We start from the raw sequence: 23,002 nt of genomic DNA, 5'->3' as shown, positions 1-23,002 counted from the left end.
AAGTTTGACTCTCAGATCCAAAGTTCTCAGCCTTTAAACAATTTCTGATGTTTTTACTGATTTCATTAGAGCAGACGCACTGGCTGTATGTTTCTAAATTTCCCTGTGGTAGTTGCTGTTCTTTCCATCTCACACTTGCCTTCAGACTTTCCCAAGAACCAAACTATTCTTGGTTTTCCCAACCCATTGCACAACAATCCTTCATTCTACACTGTTCTTCCATTACTATGTGCTCACTACCAGCTTGATTTACACAAAATGAGCACTTTTTAAATGTGCGTTTTCAAAATTCAGTGTTGGTAATATGCGGATATTGGTCAGAGTTTTGCTCTGTACTTCTGTAATTAAACAATAGCCTTATTTCCTCAGGCTGTGCACACACTTGCTGACATAATTAACTTGCTGATATGCCAAGATGCAAAATAATGAAAGCTTTATTTTCTTTCATCTGCTTTCAAATAAAGGAAAAATTAATAAACATAGATCTGACCTCAGAGACATAAGCGTGGTGCTTATGACAGTCACATCTCAATACTCTTGTACATCTCAGAATGCACCTACAGCCAGCTGGCCAAACAGAAAACCATAAAGAATAAGAAGGGTGCAATTTTAGTTTGTAGAGAGGGTTAAAACCACTGAAAAGTAAACCCAACTACTCTTTGGAATTATGATTGAGTGAGCAACTTGTTAAAGAAATTTATCTCCAGGAATCTGAATTTTATTAGGGCTGATCAAAAGGCCTTTTGAAAGGGAGGAACTTTCAGTGGACTTTGATCTTGTTAGATTAAACTCAGATGAAAGTTCAGAAATCAGTAGAAAGAAACCTCTAGGGTAAAACAGCACAAAACTACGTAATGATTTTTCATGTCTCTTGTAGATCAGCACATACTTCAAGTACATCTCTGTATTGTTAATATTTTTCTCACTAGTCTGCATAATGAACATTTGTAAACAATTCAGTAGTTCTGTCTTTTATTGTATGTTGGAAACAAATTCTGTTTTGCAGTAAAATCACTAACAGCAGTATTTGTGTTAATTTTTGCTTTCAGCTTCACCTCCTACTTTTGAATTTAACCCTATGAAGAAGAAAATCCTAGCAGCTAAAGGGGGGCGTGTAATCATTGAATGCAAGCCTAAAGCTGCTCCTAAGCCAAAATTCTCCTGGAGCAAAGGAACAGAATTGCTTGTAAATGGGAGCCGGTTAGTATCGACTGTCAGTGAACACTTTCGGCTTTAAAAGTGTAACCTTATGTATCTGCCTGCCTATCTCATAGGATGATTCTCCATTTTTCAGACTTCAGGGCCAGGAGAATGTGTAACTTCAGGAAAATAATATGCCAAAATGTTGCTGGCAGTATGGATTTAAGGAGTTAGCAGGGTATCCAACTTTACCCAGTCTGATTTAAGAATTGAATTGTACCATAAAACTCTAAGAAAAATACTTGAATGAGTACAAGTGAATAGAAGTATGTTCTCTTGCTCCCGCAATCTGAGATTGATGTCTAGATCTAATGTCTCAGTCTAATCCACTGTCTCTTTAAACATTTTTTACTGCAGGTGTGTTTATAAATCCAGTAGTTAGATGTGAGCTTGCAAATGATTTTTCTGGTTTGTTCTTTCATTTACTACAGTTCTACAGGAAGCATTGCTTTCTAATAGGAAATTTAATTTCTCTTGCACTTTCCATAGCATACGTATCTGGGATGATGGGAGCCTGGAAATTATCAATGTCACAAAGCTGGATGAAGGTCGCTACACCTGTTTTGCAGAAAATAACCGAGGAAAAGCCAATAGCACTGGTGTTCTAGAAATGACAGGTAAGCCTCAGAATTGCAATAGTTTGTTTTGGGCAGAACCCCTTAGTTCAAAATGACTAATTTTTGTTCCAGCATTGCACTACTTTTTCTAATTTAATTGCTCATTAACACTGAATTGATGCTTTTAAAGCATATTGCTCAGTTGAAACTGGGTATGTTTGCATCAGTTCTAACACTGTATCTCAGTTTTCAGGGTTGATATTTCCATAAGAGATTACTAAACAAGATCCATTAAATTGACATATTTTAATGCATTCCCTTTATTTGGTGGCTTAGCACTTATGCTAAGGTGTGATTCTGGGGCCATGGCTCAGAGAAATGGGTCTCCTGATGACCTTCCTTAGTGTTGTGGGTTTTTTGTTTTGTTTTGGTTTGGTTGTTTTTGGTGTTTTTTTTTTTGTTTTTTTGTTTTTTGTTTTTTTTGTAGGGGGTTTGGTTTGGTTGTTTGTTTATTAGTTTGGTGTGGTGGTGGTATAAGCATGTTTGAGAGAGCATTGCTCTCAACATATTAAAGAAATATGCATGAAATTTATGAGATAAGGGTGTATATCCATATGATTGCACTTCTATATTACCTTCCTTTATCAGTATTTTTATTTACTGTGAGTACTGATATCCTTAATTGTGTATTTTAAATTTGATGTCAAATAACTGTAGACTACAGACAGGAATAACAGCATTCTGTAAGACCCATGTCTATGAAGTACCACTGATAGTGGAAGAGTCATTTGTCAAAGAGGTTTTTAATCTCTGTTCCAGAAATCATGCTGGATGTTACAGCTCAATGCTGATGTGCTTTCTTACTTTTCTTATATTGTTTTCTCTTTTTCACATGTAGCTATTTACACAATTTGTTATGCATCTCTTACACTATTTCTCAATAGATAAATTAAGATCACAATCCCTGCAACGCTCTAATGAAAATCTGACTTGGCCTAACCAAGTAGAACTTTTCATTTATTATAGAGACAAGTTTTAAAATATAGGAAATATTATAATTGAAACAAGAAATGCAACACAAGTCATGTAGGACTCATCATATGTCTTCTTTCTACTTGAGACAGAGTCAATGAATAAAAATAGTTGTAATGTGATTCAGAGATTTAAAGATCTAAACAGAAGCCAGGTATTTTAGTTATAAAATGCTTTCTTTATTGTCTTCAGTTTGGTCCTTTGAAATATGGTTGTGTGAATAGCATGTAAACTAGACTTCAAGGGAGTGGTTTAATGTATGAACAAAATGTAAAGAGCTGAGCTTATATTTTAATAAATATTTATTTATTGGAATTTTCCCTGTTTGCCATTAACTTCACAGAAGCTACAAGAATTACTTTAGCTCCGTTGAATGTCGATGTCACCGTTGGAGAGAATGCTACCATGCAATGCATTGCATCCCATGACCCCACATTAGACCTGACATTTATCTGGTCTCTAAATGGCTTTGTAATAGATTTTGAGAAAGAGCATGAGCATTATGAACGGAATGTTATGGTAAGATATTATAGAACCTTATTTAACACGTGAAAGCCTAGTTTACTTTTTTGTGAATAATTGTCTTGTCTGTGTCAGTTCGAGTCCAGTAGGCCAAGAACATCAAACAGAATTACAGTTCAGACACCTTACAGACACATAGACACTTGCAGGCAGATACCTGAAATCAGATCTCTGAATTGCTGTAAGTATTTTGGTACCTCAGATAAATACCACTCTGATTATTAGTGAAAATAGCTGGTAAGATAGATAGCCTGATTGTAAACAGGGTGCAAATTACCTCAAAAAAGTTTGCATATGCATTAATTTTTACTTACCCATGTTTTTATCATCAGTAGTTCTGGAATTTGGCACGAAACTGGGCCAGATGGTGGGTAGGAGTCAAACAGTCTGTAAACACTGAGGAAGAGCAGTTTATGAGAAGGCTAAACATGTTAATACAAAGACATTCATTTTGGCTTGTAGAACAATCATAGTTCCTTTCTATTTATGTGTATAGCTATGTTTTTAGAGTCTTCTATCAGGTTTATTGAAATTAATATCTCTAGTAGAAATCCTTTCTTGTTATATCTAATCACCTACTGATTTGCCTAATAATCAGCAACCTCCAGTGGCTGCCTACTTGTGTAAATATTCATTCTGCTATTCTGAATTTAAATTATTCAAAAATCCTCATATTTAGATACCATTTTTTTGCGCTCTCAAGAGAAACTGTGGGTATGGAGAGAAATAGTTGCTAATGGTAGTTGTGGTGTCTGGGAACACCAGGGACCACATTTAGTTTCAGCTCTGTGTTCAAAATGATGTACCAGTGCCCCCTGAACAGTCCTTCTCCTAGGCTGGCAATATTATCTGATTTTCCATGGACCAAGAGATTCCTTTTTTTTTTGCTTTCAGTATTTGTTTATCTCTATGTGAAAATATGTTTAAAGTGTAACTTTTTAGTCTGATTTGGAACAAAACAGCCCTTTGAGGAGTCAAGAGTTGCCTCAACCTGCTCATTTGCTGAGAAATTAATTCTGAAATTTAATCCTGCTTTTAAGGCACTTTCTAGCAAAGCACTTCAAGTTGACAAGTGTGGGACCAAATAAGGCCTTCAGAAAATGTGTATTCTCTTAGAAGATTGACAATTTAGTTCCCAGCTACCACTTTCATCTTCCAGATGGCCAGTGGTCCTGGACTCCTGATCTCAAATTCTGATTATCTCCACAGTACTTTATGTCCTTTATTGAAGTGCTTCATTTCAAAACCAAATAACCCTACCTTTTCTAGACTACCTTGGTCTCTACAAACTTTCTGTGGTCTGCAGAGGGAGGGAACGAGGTGCTTCTCTTCATGTGGGTGATGAATCTTGTGCTGGAATGTTTCCTTTTTCAATAGATATAGGGATGGATACTCCACAGGATTCAAAAGAAGATGAAGAACTCTTAATTCACTTGGACCTTTAAGTAGTTTGTCAATTAATTTATTATCAGTTAATGAATTTATTATCAATTAATTTACTTCAGGATACCCTGAAGGATATCCTACTGCCTGAAGGATATTTCTTGGTTTGTTTTGCATTTGATCTATCAAAACTGGTAGAAATTCTTTTAGCAGAGGCATCTTCTAGTTTTGCATTCCTAAGCCTTAATTCTGGGCTTTCAAATGCAAAGCAAGTGCAAATAGTCTTTGTTACTCTTCCACAGGTACCTTGGTCTTTATCTGGGGCAGAGGAAACAGTAGGATTGCATATGAAGTCTGCATTTGTAGGTATTAGGTGGTTCAGTAGTTCAGTAATAACAAATGCAGAATTCAGCAAATCCAATGCAATGGTTTATGTAGAATATAATTAAGACAAATATGCAGTTTATGTATTTCTCTTCTATTCATTTGTTATTGTATTGTAGCATTAAGGGGTTTTCTCCTTCCTGGGCAAGCAAAGGGATTTTCTCTTTTCTCCTGCCAGTTTCCCTCTCCCTGGCAATTCTGGGCTGAAGTCACTGGGTGGCAGGTTTGCTCAGGCTCTCCTGGATGTAAAGAGTGAGCTGGTTTACACTTGACACCAGCAGCCCGAGCTGCTGAGCTTGAAACTGCTCACCAGCACTTCACAAACACAAAAGAAAAAGATGCTGCACTGTGAATATTAAGATTACTGGGTATATGAAGCATGTGCATAATTTCCTGTTGATGAAGGATCCTCATCTATCCCTCTGATAATATCACTATTAATTTATGTGACTATGCAGATCAAGTTGCTGAAACTTGATTGAGCCACAGTATTTCAGTTCTCAAAATAATACTATTATTATTGTCATATAGACATAATAAATGCTAATTAAATTCAGGTAAACACCTGCATAATTCTTCTTTCTTTAAATGAAAGCTTTGGTGTCTCCATCACTCCATCATTGCTGAAGGCAAAGCTAATTTGCATTACATTAATACTAAAACTAATTTCTCAAAAGGACATTTGTCAGTTCTGTTTTCATTTCCTGTGACAGCAGTATGTAAAGGGGGAAAAAAAAGAAAAAAAAAAAAAAGAACTGGTTAGCTTCCAAAGAGTCAAATAGAGTCTTCAAAATCTTACTATTAAATAGATTACTTTTAACTTTATATATGGTTGTTCCTCTGATTATTTGATTGCGGAATTAAACATTAACATATCTTTTCAAGTCCTGGAAAGATACAGCTCTTCAAGTAATCTGGAAAACTCTAATGTTTGTTTGTTATTTATAGATCTGCTTTTTGTCATATATTTTTAAAGATTGAAAAGATTACTTTTAAGATATTTATATTAAACAATGCATAAAGTATCCAAAAAGGAATATTCCTTTAAGTTCATTACAAAAAAAGAGTATTTTTTTATACTTTTGAGTCCCACTAGTCCATTCGCATGGATAGTCAGGAAAAGGAACTCCATAATTTAACTGGTTCAAGTCAGAAACTTGTATGTAGACTTAAGAAGAGTTCAAGTTTAGGCTGTAGTTGTCTTAGTGACATAATGACACAAGTGCATTTTAAATAGCTTCCCATATCATCAGTATTTCTGTTTGCTGCATTATTTATTAGTTGTCCTAATTTATATCAGTGAACCTGAAACCCTGATAGTTTTATCACCATTTTATCTTTAATAAGTTAAATTGAATTGCTGTACAAGTGTTCAGGAAGTTGACCTTGCAAGAAGCTTTCTTCTTTCAGTATTCAAAAAAAGAGTAAGTGGTGATAGAAAGATCCAGTAAAGCCAGGTGATGAATTTGGTCATAGATACAACTGACTTGCCACCTCCTCACATTTTCTCATATAAAGGGGCATTTCTCAAGCTGAGGCTGACACACCTCAGTGTCATGAGTGCTACAGAGCAGGAAGCAAAACCTGCTGAATTCAGCTGACTCTGAAGTGTGAATTCTGAGTTTGCTGTGTTCTCTCCAGTGTTCATAGGTGCAGAGACATGGCACAAAGGCAGACAAATACATTCAGCATAGAACTTGCGGGACCCACAGCTCAGGCTCTATTCAACTTTGAAGTAGCTTCTGAATCCAAGCTGTCTGTGCATAACCACCTCTGTATCCCTGCAGCTATCTTGGGCTTAACCTGCAGTAGTGTGGACTTCTCTGAATACTGAAAAGTTTGCTTTTTCCTTATGCAAATATTATTCCGCTTACTTTATCTCTCTTTGAAGTACAGAAAGCTTTACAGTGTTCTAGGATGACACTCATAATATTCTGGACATACACAGCCAGACAGGTACTTTTCACACTTATTTAAGTGCAACACAAATGGAAAAGCCTGTTTCTTTATTTAATTCTTTAAGGTGATTAGTCCAGATACCAAAATTCCCACTGCAGATTTCTGAAAGTGGTGAGATGAATTCTGGATTGGAGATGGTGTTTACCAAAACATTTTGCTTGTTTCTTCTCCAAAGCTGATGGTTTTATAAACAACAAAGAACAAGTTGAACTATAAAAGTCATATTAGAAGAGTAGAGATTTACCACTGCCTGTTTTTTGTACATTATTTTAAATTGCAGTTTGTTGGCTGACATGGATAGACAAAGTTATTCTACTGCATGCTCCTGCTTCAATAGGTTGCTATGGAGACACTTAGTTTTATTGCATAAATGTGTATTCCAACCCAAACTATTCTATGATTCTATGATTCCACTGTTACCTGCAGCAGAAAAGATACAAGGATTTTAATTTCCAGTTTTCTTCACTGCTTTCCTTGGTAATCCTCCTTCCAGAGCGTTTAGCCTGGCTCCAGATGTAGACCAGGAAATTAATAGAAAGTTCAAAAGAACTGAAGAATTAGAGTAAAAGAGATAGAATTATAGAATCATAGAACAGTTTAGGATGGAAAAGACCTTTAAGAAAACCAATTCTAACAGTTAACCTAGCACTGTGAAGTCCACCTCTGAACTATGTCTCTAAATGCCACACCTACACGTCGAAATGCCTCCAGGGTTGGTAATTCAACCACTTTCCAGGGTAACCTGTTCCAAAGCCTGACAACCTTTTCCATGGAGAAACTTTTCCCTTGTTATTTGGGAGAAGAGACCAACCCCACCTCCCTACTTCAGGTAATTGTAAAGAGTGATAAGGTCCCACCTCAGCCTGTGCTCCAGGCTGAACACCCCCAGTTCCTTCAGCTGCTCCTCATCACACCTGTGCTCCAGCCCCTTCACCAGCCTCATTGCCCTTCTCTGGACCTCTCCAGCACCTCGATGTCTTTCTTGCTGTGAGGGACCCAAAACTGACCACAGTACTTGAAGTGCCTCCTCACCAGTGCCAAGTACAGAGCGACACACTGACTATCATTACCCTAGTCCTGCTGGCCACACTTTTTCAGATACAAGCCAGGATGCCATTAACCTTCTTGGCCACCTGAGCACTCACTGGCTCATGTTCATCTGCTGCCACCCAGCAACTCCAGGTCCTTTTCCACCAGGCCATTTTCCTGCCGCTCTTCCCACATCCTGTAGCACTGCCTGGGGTTGTTGTGACCCAAGTGTAGGACCTGCACCTGGCCTTGACCTCATACAATTGGCCTTGGCTCATTGATCCAGACTGTCCAGATCCCTCTGCAGAGCCTTGCTACCCTCCACCAGATCAACACTCTTGCCTAACTTGGTGTCATCTGCAAACTCACTGAGCATGCGCTTGATCCCCTCATTCAGATTGTCAGTAAAGATATAAAACAGGACAGGCCTCAGAACTGAGCCCTGGAGTACCCCACTGATGCCCAGGCGCCAGGTGGATGTAACTCTCTGGGTCTGGCCATCCAGACAGTTTTTTTTTCCTTGCAACAGTCCACCCACCCAAGCCATAGGAAACCAGTTTCTCCAGGATAATGCTGTGGCAAATGTTGTCGAAGGCTTTCCTAAAGTCCATCAAAAAACATCCACAGCCTTTCCCTCACCCAATGAAGATGTCACCAAAATAGGAAAGAACAGTTACACACTGATTAGGAAGAAGAGGTTATTTATGGGCTAGAACAAAGCCAGAGTTGTAGTGAGCTCATTTAGTACAGTTTTTGAACATATTAAAGTGTCAGGTGATTGTTGATGAAGCATGACCAACCAAATCAACTGCTTACTGGTTTTTTTATGGAAGAGAGTTCCAGGACTCTCTCAAGGTACTGTCTCAATACACTGTTTTCAGTGCCTTCATGTATTAGGGAGGTGCTTTAGACATGAGTGAGCTGAAAGTGACTCTAAGTATTACTCCCAAAGCTACCCAATTTTGAGTAGGTTTGGAGGAATATTTAGAGGCAATGCCCTAATAATAACCTAGTGAGCATGGAATGTGATGGATGGAGTCAGTGGTTAGGAGCAAGGAGGGGAAGGAAGCAGAAGATATAATGCTGAGGGTGAAGCCAACAAGCAGTTTGCTCTGGCAGAAGCCTCTGAGGAAACTTATTCTACTGACAGCACAAAGAATTGTAATTATTTTAGATCTGCCAACTTCTCTGCTAGAATTAAAAAATACTCTGCAAAAGCAGTTGACTGTAACATTTATGTGCTTGTGAGACTTACCAGGCTACCAAAATTCATGTGCCATGTGTAGTTAGATAGCAGAAGCTAAGAAAGCCAGGTGTGAACACTACTCGGAGAAATGTAGTTTGCAGTGTATTGTGAATTTTTGTCATCAGCCGTAAAGCTGTGAGCCATGAGCATAAGTGAGCAAATAGCTAGGCGTTTTCTGCGGTTGTAAGTGAAATAACAAGGCCTATTACCAAAGGGATGCTGGTAAAAAGCAATGTCCTCAGAAATTTTCAGTGGTATGCTGAATGGAGAAGAATAATAATACATTTGTTGGAAATATTTCCTGGTCCACATTTCAAGTGTAGAATTAACATTGTATATCCTTTACGTATAAATACAGCTCACTGAAGGAAAAGATTTTTTAGTGGGAATGACTGTCATCATTATCCTGATGAGTTTTTTATTTATCTGTAACTATGGTTTATACAATGAAACAAGGTCTCAGGTGAATAGGATTAAGACAATAGTGTTGCACTGGGGGTGTTTTCCCTATGTCTCTGATGTCAATAGCAAGAAAATATCTATAATCACATTTACATTTAATTATCTCAACAGGAGTCGGATTATCTGTTCTGGTTTTAGCAACCACTCAACTAATTCTGTACTGGCAGGATCATACCAATTCACGTGAGCTCATTTAGAGAAAATAATTCTAGGTACAGGTAGTAGAAAAAGGTATTTAACATTATTTCTAGCTTTGGACAAACTGATCTCATCACCAAGAATCCTGTCTCTTTTGGATTACTTCTCATTGATTCTCTTACCATTTTACATCTACTGTGTATTAAACAATGCTGAAGCTCAGATGTCTAATTTTAGAACCTGAATTTAAAAAAACACTCCGCTTACCAGGTTCTTCTATTTCTGCCAAGTTAACTTTCCTATTACTTGGGCTTGTAAGTCTTATATTAACTGAAGTTCCTTTATTGTCTCTGAGGGCCCAACAAAATGGATAGACATTGTTTTCAGTCAAAACACTAGATTCCTGTAAATGATATTTAATTGTACAGGGGCACATTCTGATGGCTTTTGGCAATTTAGTGCCCTGGCAAAGGTGATCGTCAAAAAAACCAGTGACTCTCAGAAATAGGTCATAAAATGCTATTTTGACATCACTATTAAATCATAAATATAGGGCTTATATGATGCAAATATTTGCTTGAAACTTGGTAAATACCGAGTGGTGAACCGCAGATACCCTTGGAATATCCCTAAGTATTGCTATCACTGTTTCCAGTCTGTGATTCAGTCTTCTCTGAGTTAAGGAAGGCATTTTTAAGCATAGCCAAGCTGAGGTTTTGGGATGAAAACGTACAGTACATTCATATCTAATTTGTGGACAGAATTTGCTGATGCCTGTGCTCTTAATTTGCTTGGTAAGCTCTTCTCTTACCACCAAGAACTTCGGCTTCTTCTGAGGTATGGAAAGCTTCATTACCAACTTCATGAAGGCTTGCTCCAGGAGAGCTTCTGAAGCAACAAGATACAACACCATATCTATGATTTTTTGATTATTTTTTAAATTATGTTACATTTTTCAATCTGATTTTCATCATTTAGGTTTTAAGACCAAGTTTCCATAAGGGAAATTATTGTTTGGGCAAGTATATGGGTACATCATTATTAAATACAGTAAATTAATTTAATTAAAGTGCAAACATAGAAATAAGTACTAGCCCCAGTAAGAATTTGCAATCATTTGCTATTGAAGTAATAATATGATTATAAGAATTCTCATTATCTGTTTCTAAACCTTATTGCTTTGCCCAGCATTTGCATATGTTTATTTGCAGATAAAAATGCAAGTAATTGTCAGAGAATCACAGGCACTGTGGTGCTTTCTAGGATGACATTTAGTGTTAGTGAACCAATACACAGCAGTCAAATAGGGAACTGTTTGTCTTTTTTATTAAAACCAATAAGAGCAGAATTAAAAAAAAAAAAAAAAAACAAACCAAAAAAACCCCCAAAAAACAACACACCCCAAAAAACCAACAACCAAATTAAAAACAGGAACTGAAAAATCAAAGAGTTTGATTTTTTACAGCTTCTTTTTTGGAGGACAGAGGATCAGGTAGCTGCCATCTTTTTTCCCATAGAGCTACTGACACTGACTGATTTTTCTCCCTGGAAGCTGTTGCCAGAATTGCTCAGCCCACTGTAGGGCTCACATGTGATTAGTCAGGTGTTCAGCCAGACAGTGTTCACTTATGCACTAATCCCAGCAGATTTTCAAAGGGTGCTGTCTGCCACAGCAGTCTTACTGGAGTTCTCATGAATAAACTGGGGAGGCATGAGCACAGAAATGACTTGGGAGGCATGAGCACAGAAATGGCACTGTCCCTAACTCTCCTCATCTCTGTAGATGCATGCATTTTGAAAAATCATATTAAAAGCCATATTAGCCTTGAGTGAACAGTGTGAATATATTTATTTCCTCATGGAAATAATATAATAATAACTAAGAGAGAAATTATCTGGAATATATCAGGAATTCTGGATTGTTTACTGATCCAGCAGGATCCTTGATAGCAGCGCTTGTGTAACTCAAAAAGAGAGAAAGCACAGTGTAACCTGCCTTTCTTGCTGACCCTGTAAGGCAATCAGCTGAAGTATTGCTAGCCAGAGTCAAACACTTTCTTTCATGTGTCCTTGATTCTTCTTTTATCCAATTATTTATTTACCACAGTAATTTCTTAAATATGTGAATTCTTATGTTGGACCTAAAAAAATTGATGCTAACAGATTTCAGTATGTGCTGAAATTTTACACCAGCAGAAATTGAAGCTGGCAACCAAAATCCTCACTGGAGTCTGGAAAGGAAAAGGGTGGTGTTATCTGGGTATTTTAATCTCCCCTAAATATAGACTATAAGCTCTCATTCTAGTTTCAGAGCATTTGGAAAAGATTTAATCTTGCTTTCTCTCCCCATCCTTTTCAATCAGGAAACATAATGGTATTAGATTTATTCTATTTCTTCTGAATGTCTAAAAGCAGACACACAGCCCATACTATTCAAGATTGTCTCAAAGGTTTTTTTTGTTACCCAGCATCTGTGATGATGAAAGCACTAGTTCTTACACCTAAATATTTTTGCAGTTTCTTTTTCATATATACCATTTTGCATCTGAATTGCTTTTATTCCTGCATGTAAAGATCTATGGATTGCAGTGAGTTATCTCAATGTTTGGGGTTTTTATTGCGGGGAGGGTGTTTCAGTTATATTTTTGAACAATTTTCAGTGAATTAGGAAATCTGAATGTTGCTCCTGTTGATATAGTGTGGTATAAATCCATGTATTAATTTTTTTGGTAGAACTTTTACTCCCATGAAAGTTTAGATGTATTTTGGTGAGAACATTTGGGTTTTTAGAGAAATCGCTTTAAGACTAGCACATGTATAACCCATTGATTTAGCCTAGTAATCTTTTTCTGGAATAAAAGGCAGGATGGATAAGCAAAATATTTCAAGTGAGTTATTTTTTAACACTTAAGTCAAAGTCTTCACATGAAATGTGTTTTTCATTAAGAAATAGCTGTGGTGCACATAGTGGTCTCCGTTCCACTTGTTGTTTTACAGGTGCACATCTGATTACTCAGAAGTGTCACAGGATAAAAATACTGTATTCTGTTTGCCTCTCTGCACAGCCAAAGGTAGCCAGTGGCCCACATAGCCATCTGAAAACGTGGCTGAGTATTTCCCAATAGTCTGGCATTGGTGAAGAGTGTTAAGGAAGGATTAGGGCCTGGGATGATGAGTGTATGAGCCTTGTTAAAAGGTAAATTGCTTACCTGGAGTCCTGCTGTTTTTCAAGGAGCAGTGAGAGCTGAGCCAGGGAAGAGCATCTCCAGCCTGACAGGGGCCTCAGCAGCAAGGGAGGGCAGAGGAGTACAGGGCAGCTCTTGGTGCATCTTTGTTTAGGCTATGCTTACAGCCTCTCTGAGCTAAAAGCTCAGGTACTGCTATAGGATTAAAAAAAAAGAGCCAAACAGCATCCTGCTCTGTTAGTAGGACTCCATGACATTCTGTCCTGCCAATGTGTTTAAAAAAAAGCAAGTAATGGTGCAGAAAAATCATATAACTGTGGTTTATGAACAAATTCTTGACTAAGTTTAGTTTTCAGATATGGGCTTCAAAAAGTAAGAGGGAAATGTTGATTTGTTAATAATCATTTACTGAAGTGTCTAGTTTTTTCATGTCCAGTAAAGAGTTGCGGCTCCTCAGGAAACACGGGACACTTTCAACAGCTGTCCTGTAAATCAGATGTATGTTTGAGGGTGATCCATCCTCTAAGTAAGCACGCACTTTTTAGAAATAGCAACCCCTGTGAGTTGGGAAGGATGTGTAGACAGGTATCACATAGCTGCCTAGGGATGTTTACCAGTTTCACTAAGTGTTGTTTTTGTGACAGATTAAATCCAATGGTGAGCTGCTGATTAAAAACGTCCAGCTGCGGCATGCAGGGAGGTACATGTGCACTGCTCAGACAATTGTGGACAATTCCTCAGCTTCAGCTGACCTTGTGGTAAGAGGTAAGCTTCTCCAGGTAATACAGAAATGTGGCTGCTTTTCACCTAGACAAGACACCAAGACAAGAGTGTTTCTGATTGTTTAGGGTATGTGATGTCTCATCAACAGATGGTAGAAATTAAAATGAGAAGTCCATAAATGAGCAAAATCATAAAAGTCTACTCAGGGTACTGATTTGGTTGCAGATATTTAGAGGTCTAACTAAGCAAGTGTTTTCCTGGAAAGAAATAAGGATTTTTTGATTATGGGTGTTTTCCTTATGTGAAAGCAATTCTGGTTTTTTATTGAAAGCAATTCAATATTTGAAAATAATTTGGTTTTCATTATTAAATCATTATTAAAAATAGATTTCAAGGATCATTTCAATGTATCTCCTGGATACATTTCACAGTCACTTCTCATTTTTCATAGAGCTGTATGGATTAAATTATTGTATATAATACTAGGCCTACATTAAAAGGATTCTGAGTTTTCAAATTACAGAAACCAAGATATCTGAGGTTAAGTTTATCTCAGTTTTTCTCTGATTCATATCTGTTAAGTGTTACTTCAGTCTCCAAATGCTATTCTTGCTCATACAGTATGCATCCTACAAGATCTGTTACAATGTGAAGTTTTAATAGCATGAGTTAATGTCCTTTGGGCATTTTGCTTTTTTTATGCCTGTGGGCATAACACATTCTGAAGTGCTAATGCTCTGTTTTGCTGATAATTCAGAACTGATGTAACTTGTACATTGAGTTGCCTTGCTGCTGTGTTTTGCCCCACATTCGAGTCACACCACAGAGCTGTGTAGCAGCTGAAGTATAGCTAGTGTAGTGGTTCTGAGCTTCTGTTATCTCAGGTTGTTGTGCATTTGAATATTTCTGCATTTAATTTTTTGCTGGGTATTAACAGTCCATGAAATGTCATCAGTTTTGGATAAAATGTCAAAGCAAATATGGTAAGTGATGAAACTACAGAATAGATCTGCAAAGTAAAGAGTAGGATCTGTTCATATGCCTTAGTATTATGTAAGCAATTCCTTTTAAAAATTAAAAGGCAAGGTGCTTTATCAAGCTTCTCATTCCCCTTCCAACCCAGTAATTAGAGTTTCTCAGAGACTATTTTGTAGAAGAAATTAGCGTTCATTTTGTTCTCAAAATTCAGATTTTAGTGCAATGAACACAGTTCTGCTTACAGCTGCCATTTTTGTGAGTGTAAGACTCAGCATCTTACCAGGCCAAGAGTAAATACCTTACAAAATATGACAAATGTGGGATTGTAGTTTCACTGCATTGGTAAGGAAGAGGCAACAGCAGAGAATGAAAAGAGCTATGCTCCAGAGCACCTCATCAGTGGGGCAGTAAAGGATAGCCACTGTCACTGCAGGCACATGATGTTTTGTCTGTTCCCAAAAGAATTTAACAGTTCACATGGATTGGTCTATGTGATCTTGTTTAAATTGCTAGTGATGTTAGTCCACTGAAGACTCTGCAGCCCCTCTGTGCACCTATGGACCTCAGTGGCCCTGTGTTGGCCTCACTGGGGCAGTGTTACAGATGTGCCTGCTTCCAGCTCTGGAATGTGGAATGCCTCTTGGGTGTGCTTCAGGCCTGTGCTGTGGGTAGCTGCCTCTTGGATGGACTGTTTGGATATATGCAGCAGTTTGTCACTTGGATGCACCCAGTTTACTGTCCCTGGTACCGTCTTATCAGCACATGGCTCTGCCCACTATATTTGGACCCAGTGGAACTGTGCCCCATTGCTAAAGCAACTACCAACCTTGGGGTTAGTTGTGGGTCCAGTATCAGCTATCCTATGAAGCCTTTTCCTTTTCCTATGGCCCTTGGTGTTTCCTGAGACATGCCATTTTCAGAAGCTGATGGGGAGGGGAGAAGCTGTAAGAGGTATCTTTTGAAGAAGGAAGGTAAGTTGTTGGGACTGATGAACCTTTCCATAGCTTCCAGCCTGAGGGCTTCTGAAGTGAACACTCTTGCAGGGTCTCTCATCAAACCTTCCCTGTGTGTGTCCTTAGAGCTGGGATAGGAAATATGCATGTTATCATGGTGCAGAGTTAACCAACAACCCTCATCTTAAAAATCAGCTCTTAACAACAAGTTCTACTTCCTGCATCCCTTGTGAAGAGTAAGAAGCTATTTCCACGTGCAGTGAGGTATTTAGTCCTTACCTTGAAAGGGAGATCCAAGGAATGAAATTGCTTGCTTGAAGGATATATTCATTGAAACCAAGGAACAGCAACATATGCTAGTACATGCTTTTGTTTCAGTTAGTTTCATTTGAGTCCTTTGGCTCAGCGGTATGGAGAAAATAGAGCTCAAGAGGAGCTGAAAATACATTTGGCACACTGTGTGTTTAGATCTGATGCAGAAATCTCCTTCCATTCTTTTTTGTTTTGTTTTGATTCTCTGTGGTTTCTCTGTAAATAGTGCACAGTATATTATGGTACTCTTGGGGTTTTTAATATTCTCTGGGACTTGTCCAATCAGGTTGTTGGATAATTATCTGAATCATGTTGGCATTATCTCTGAATGTTGAAGCAGAAAATACATTTCAGTAGTCCTAATGCATTGTATGTGTTTTTACACAACAGTTAATATGCATCAGATAACTGTGTATCTTAGAAAACAGAAGCACAATCGCAAAACCAGAATTTTGTAGGAGCTTGGAACCTGATGAGGGGTTTACCACACTGGGGTAATATGAAGACCAAGAAAAATGGGAAGAGATCTATAGAAATCTCTTCTGCAGTATGGTTTTTCTCCAAAATAAGTCACAGGGTTTTCCACATAACTTAGAGCCAGGACCTATATGGCACAAGCAGAAGTGTAGGTTAAAGGTGGGCCCCAATAAGGTCAGCATTAGGTGGAATTTGAGAAGGAAATTTTTTTGAGTTTTTTCCTGAGTTCAGTTTTATTTAGTAAAAAGAGCAGCAACACTTTCAAAGTATCATCTTTTCACTTAAAATTATCTCAATATTGATGAGGCAAGAATCATGGGAGTTTTATTTGGTAGTAATAAAATGCAAGAGGAGCTGTCCTCTGAATCATTCCCTAGAGTATTAAAAGTTGATGAACTTTAATACTTTCAGCACATTTAATTTGTTAATTGTACTGTTTTTTGGGTTTTTTTTTCTTTTTCCAGGTCCTCCAGGCCCCCCTGGAGGTATAAGAATAGAAGAAATCAGAGACACTGCTGTAGCACTTACCTGGAGTCGTGGAACAGACAATCATAGTCCTATTTCTAAATACACTATCCAGTCAAAAACCTTTCTATCTGAAGAGTGGAAAGATGCCAAAACAGGTAAGAGTAATGCCAGAAGAAATAAAGATAGTAAGTTTTAAAATATGATTGTTAGAAAGTTTGACTAATCAGAAAGTCATCACAGTAGAAAGAAACCAGGGATGCTCTTGTTGTCTGCTGCAGGTTTACTGTCCTGTCAGTGTCTTGTCAACAGCATTTGCTGGGAAATTCTGTTCCCAGCATTTTGAAGGCCTGAACTGAATATGAAGAAATACAGAAAAGATCCAGCCAGAGTTTCTACATGTTTTTTTGGCTCTTTACTTGTTGCTTGAAACATTCAATGTCAACTGCTGGAATAATAAAAATTTATTTATAGGTTAATTGGGATTAAAAGTGGATGTCATCGTTTTTGTATTTTTTATGGAGAAAGCTGTTAAAATTGTCTGCTTTTTCCTGGGAGCAGACTAAGTTCCAATTGCATTAAAACTGGCACCCCTAGAGAAAATATAGCTAAGATTATCCTTCTAACCACTGGATGTCATCATTGTGCCACAAAATTGCAGTTAAAGAGGAACCTACCTGAGGACAGGACATGCTAATGTAATATTTTTTGCAGGATTTAACATGAAGGCATACATTTTAATATTTTTTTAAGCTACTAATATCTCTGAATGCTTTATGAAGGATAGCATTGTCACAAGCTATACAGAATTTTCCTATCAATATGTTTCATTATCCCATCCTTATAAATTGCAACTTAAATGCTTTCCTGTGGAATTTAGATATCACATACTCAGCATTTCTAAATACTAAGAATAATAATAGTTTCAGTGATTGTCTTCCATTTAAGTTTTCACTTGAAACTACAGATGTGTAAGAAACAGGCTGACATATTGAACTGAAAATCCATTACATTTTTTAGAGTAAAAAGTTAGATATAGTAGGCCTTCTGCCTCAGATCATATTTTTCTTTCAGACTATGTAGTATATGAAGTTCACTTGGATATGATTGCCTCCATCAGCCAGCACTGATACTTTTTATGTCAAAGAGCTTGGAAAATGAACCCAGAAGGTTCCCCAGCCCCTTCTTATCTCTTATATCTTGTTTAATGGCTTCTTTAGAATAGATTTCTTTGAACATTAAAAAAAAATGTAGAAATTAGAGCTGTTCAAATAACGATTATTTGGTTCAGTAAAAATACATGCAGGAGGGAGGATCCTTTTAGACTTAGCTCTGCTTTTCTCAGGATAAGTTAATTTCATTTCTTATTCATTCTGTACTTTTCAATTAAAGAAAATAAGGAAATGTGAAGAATTTCAGGTGGCAACTGGTACTGTTTTGTTTGAGCTGTGCATTATTGGAAATGGAGGTATAAGAGTTAACATAAATGTTGGTTTCAGATCTTCATTCTGTCTGACTCAGAGCAGACTTGAAACCACTCTTCTCACTTCTCGGGAAGATTCCCTACTTGCAATTTTATAGGCATGATGGGATGAAATTCTCCACACCTCTGAAGTTCTCTGCTTCTCAGAATTACTGAGATAGTCTTTGAGACATGCAGTCAGACTTTGAATCTTACCCTAAACAATGCTGGGTGGGTGGGACAGAGGAATCCAGATTGTTGAATTCCTTTTTAAAGACACTAACACAAATGATACACATTATTAAGTTCTGAAAAGTTGACAGTAACTATTCTGGTGTTTCAAAGTCATTACTTTTTCATTTGAACCACACTTAGGAATTTTGTTAAATAGATGATTCCCTCAAAATAGGTAAAATCATCATAGTACCCATCACTGGCATCACTACAAGCTTTTACCTAATTGCTGAGCTGCTCCCATTTTGATTCAGTGTTAACTTTCAGATTAATGAAGCATGATGAACAGTCCAAATTGATCTGTCACCAAATGTTTAGGCTATCAGTTATGCTGCTAATTTTCAATGTGTGAAACAAGAAAATATACTTTGGCATTGCCTTTTGAAAATACTGTTATTATTACTACTAACATTATTCTCCCAGCCAAATCATTCATCTCAGGTTTCATAGTACTGAGTGTATTTTGTGAAAGAAGTGTATTCTACTTCATAGCATGGAAATATGTATGAATGGATTATGTAATAAGTTGTTTACAATTATGTTGCTCTTTCCAGTTAAGGGGATACAGATTCTCATTGTGCCAAGTGTTCATAATGGTTCTGGGAATCTGAGGGACAGTAAAATTAAATTAAGAGATCAGATATCCCAGGAAGGACATTGAAATTATGTTAAATTTGTATCACTACTTGGATGACATGAGAGGTATGCAATAGCTTTACTGACTAGGCAGAAAAATAATTTGAGTAAGGATGAGGGAGGATGGTGGTCAGGTAGAAAGAAAATGGAAAGTGTGTTCCTTTCTCCTTCAAGACCTCACTTTGGAATGAAATGTAATGATCATTAGGAAGAGGGAAGTGGTGTCACCATCTAGTGCTTACAGTGTTATTGCCTGCGTTTTTTGCAGGCATTGCATTTATATTTTAATTCCAAATCAGCTGCCTTTCCAGTGCAGAATATCTCAGTTCTCATCCTCCTCTGAACACAAGACTCTAATTTGGCAAACAACTCTTGTTTGTATATAAATGAAAATCCTCTGTCTTTCCATAGCTGCAGACAGCTATAGAAACAACCTGTATTGTCTGTGAATTGCAGACAGTCATGAGTTACTCATTTTATTTATGATAAAGAAGCTTATCCTTAAGACAATTACAAGTCTTTTCACAGGAATTGCGGGAACATTTACATTTCTTGATCAGAACCAGATAGCAAGTTATAACAGGTTCACTAATTAGGTGCACCAAAATAGGACTACATTTTATATGCCTCTCTTCATCAATTGATTGAACCCTACATGTCAAGCCCTTGTCTGTCCATGTAATGAATTTTTATTTTACTGTTTCTGCATTACAAATTTCTTATTGCATTTGTCTGTAGGTAAAATGAAATTCTACAGCTACAGTATGTAATTAGTAAGGAAGTCTCGTAACTACATGTACTAGTTCACACCCAGTTAAAACTTACGTGTCAATAAGGGTTTATCCAAGATAGTGTCATAGTTTCCAGATTCCCAGTCACTGCTGTGGGTACTCTTTGTAAAATGTGATATTCCTCATCTACAATGTCAAGTTTGCTTTAGCGTTCTCTGTGTGGTTGCAGAATAGTGCAAGTTTTGTTACAATCAACCACACTGTTGCTGACACAAGTGTTTTCTAAAGCATTTAATCTCTTTTTTAGACCCATCAGATATTGAAGGAAATATGGAATCTGCTACAGTGATTGATTTAATTCCATGGATGGAATATGAATTCCGGATAATAGCCACAAACACTCTGGGGACAGGAGAGCCCAGCATGCCATCGCCGAGGATTAGAACTGAAGGCGCTCGTACGTAAACAGAAAATGTCAGGGTTTTTTTAAATGTGTTTCTTAATTTTTAGACTTTTATTCACCGATTTTGTAATTCTAGGTTTTACTCTAAAAAAAGCAGTTTGTAAGATCCAGTGTGCAGAGAATATATTTTCAGCCACCCACTACTACAGATTGTACTAAGCAAGTACTAAACTATGAAGATGTGACTGCATCAAAGCAGACAGAACAGAAACATCAAGATATGGCAAATTTGTCTTCATTAGAGAAACAGAATCATACTGCATCTTTCAGAGATCCCCCACTGTATCTGTCAGCCAGGCTGTGTGTGTATGAGTGCGTGCACATGTTTGGGAGTGTGGTTCAGGACTTAGGAAAAAACATGCATGTATTTAACAAGGAAAGTGTCCATTTGCCATTTGGTTTGTATTCTAACTAAAGGATATGTGTTCTACTGGATAATGGCAGTTTTCTGTGGTTGCAGGTTTGGTCTGGTGTCTTCTTACGTCACGTCATGTATGTGACATTATCCAACACAACGTACTCTCTTACCAGTCTGGTTGCTCAGTGATAATAGCTCAGAGCATATTTAAGGATATTCTTCAGGCTCAGGCACATCCTTTTTATAATGAATTCTTTAAAATGAGAACTTATATGTTACTATTCCAGATATTACATTCTGGTTTGTCTGTACAGAGGAGATAACAGCAGTGTCCTAGGGGCTAATGTATCACTGCACAAAGACTGTGTCCAACAAACCTGTATTCCACAGAGTAGCACCCACTGGCAGTCCAGATTTCCTTACAATTGTTTCCCATAGCTTGAGTTTCGAAACTAAAAGTGAAAAACCAGTGTGGAAAACAACTTTTACAATTGCACCTGCTACGTCATAACTTTGATTAGATAGTATTTTCAAAATAAAATATATTTGCATTGTACATTCATTAAAGACAAACTTGGTCCATTAAAATGTTGTTGCTTGGGGAAAAAGAAAATAAATTGGTTAAATTATATTGGATAAGGAAGGAAAAGCCATGGAACTTCAATACTAAAGTAAAAGATAATCACTGCCTAGAAAATTGACTACTAGCTCATGTTTTATGACTCAAGAGCTGCATTTGAAGACCCAAGAATCTACAGGAGAAGTCTAGTGCACAATAGACATTTAAAAATGTTAGAAAAGACACAGATAAGGAGAGATATAATGGACCAGGGGTAGTGGGGAATGGGGAATAGGGGTGGTGTCCTGCAGTTTGCAGTGTGCTACGTTCATGGCATTTTTTGTAGCCTCCCCAAAAATGGCATACTTTCCAGTTTTGTAGCAGGATGTACCTCTTTTGCAAGAAGTGGCCTATTTAGTCTGTTGTCTGATTCCCAGGGCACAGCACCATGCCCTGGCAGACTGTGTGACAGTTTTTGACACACCATGCAAAATGGTAGTATAGTCTTTTTAGGCATCAGTCACCACTTATTGTCATGACAAAGTAGGGTATAAATAATTTACAGTTTACAGATTAACTTCTGCACCCAAGTGTGTTTTCTGCCAGGAGCTGGCATTTGTTATAAGCAACAGTAGGATTTGGGTTGCACTGTCAATGTCAAAGGTACTACAGAAGCAGTATGCACAACTCTATGTACATTTTAATGTAATTCTGAAAAAGGTAAATAACAAACAAAAATCCATGTCTACATATTGTAGTTATTATTAACATTTTCTGTGTTAAACAGCAACAAACAAGGCTGTGTCTTTGTTGTACTATGTGGGTGACAAATAATGTCTGTTACATTTAAAAGTTGTCAGCATCTTTTTCAGTTTTAAAGTCTCTCTTCTGGTAGATAACTAATTTCAGTAACTTACTAACATGCTAAGACTGTGTGCAATGCTTTTTATTTTTAATGAAGCAGCTTGCTTCATCAATAACATTTCATGATTTCTTGAAATTCAATAGATCAAGGGCTGGTTTTATGTATTTTAGCTTCTGGGCACATTAGAGTAATTGTATAAGTACAGTTGTCTAAGTTAGTTACCTGGTCTTAACAGAGAGAGAAACCTGGGTTTAATGGTTGGGAGAATGAGGAAGATATTTTTGAAAAGAATGACTTGTTAGACTTTAAACAGTCAGGGTTTTTTCTGTTCTTCAGCAGCCTTTCTATCTATCTGCTTGGACTACTTAAGCATTCTAGCAACCCTCTGTGTCTAACATTGCTCTAAAGCTATATATTTATAATAGATAGTGTGACTACAAGGTCAAGTAACAAACTCCAGCTTTCTTTCAAATTGTCATATGTATGTTTAGTCTTGATCTCCACTAATTTGTTTTCAGAAAGGACAGAAATAAATAATGCAAACCATGCACTGAATGCCGATTTCAATTTCAAATTTATTTTTACATACTTTTATCCTGTCTGAAAACATTAATTCTGCTCTGCTTTGTGTTCCTCTTCAGCTGACCCTCAGAGAAGGCCTCAGCAAACATTTTATTACATAGTGCTTC

The 23,002-nt window shown here is 37.3% G+C and overlaps 1 protein-coding gene across 1 annotated transcript in view; it reads left to right on the top strand.

Moving 5' to 3' along the window:
* The window catches only part of CNTN1 (contactin 1), a 211,048-nt gene that overhangs the window by 155,009 nt on the left and 33,037 nt on the right, over positions 1 to 23,002 (top strand). The window contains exons 12-17 of the mRNA XM_066550414.1: positions 1,050 to 1,200; positions 1,690 to 1,817; positions 3,133 to 3,308; positions 13,742 to 13,862; positions 17,005 to 17,163; positions 20,376 to 20,525. Coding sequence (XP_066406511.1) covers positions 1,050 to 1,200; positions 1,690 to 1,817; positions 3,133 to 3,308; positions 13,742 to 13,862; positions 17,005 to 17,163; positions 20,376 to 20,525 — 885 coding nt within the window. The remainder of the gene's footprint in view (positions 1 to 1,049; positions 1,201 to 1,689; positions 1,818 to 3,132; positions 3,309 to 13,741; positions 13,863 to 17,004; positions 17,164 to 20,375; positions 20,526 to 23,002) is intronic.

The sequence above is a fragment of the Molothrus aeneus genome, chromosome 5 (assembly GCF_037042795.1).
Source record: "Molothrus aeneus isolate 106 chromosome 5, BPBGC_Maene_1.0, whole genome shotgun sequence".
In the NCBI taxonomy this organism is placed as follows: domain Eukaryota; kingdom Metazoa; phylum Chordata; class Aves; order Passeriformes; family Icteridae; genus Molothrus; species Molothrus aeneus.
Note: the sequence above shows the minus strand (reverse complement) of the source record. Positions and strands in the feature narration are given on the sequence as shown.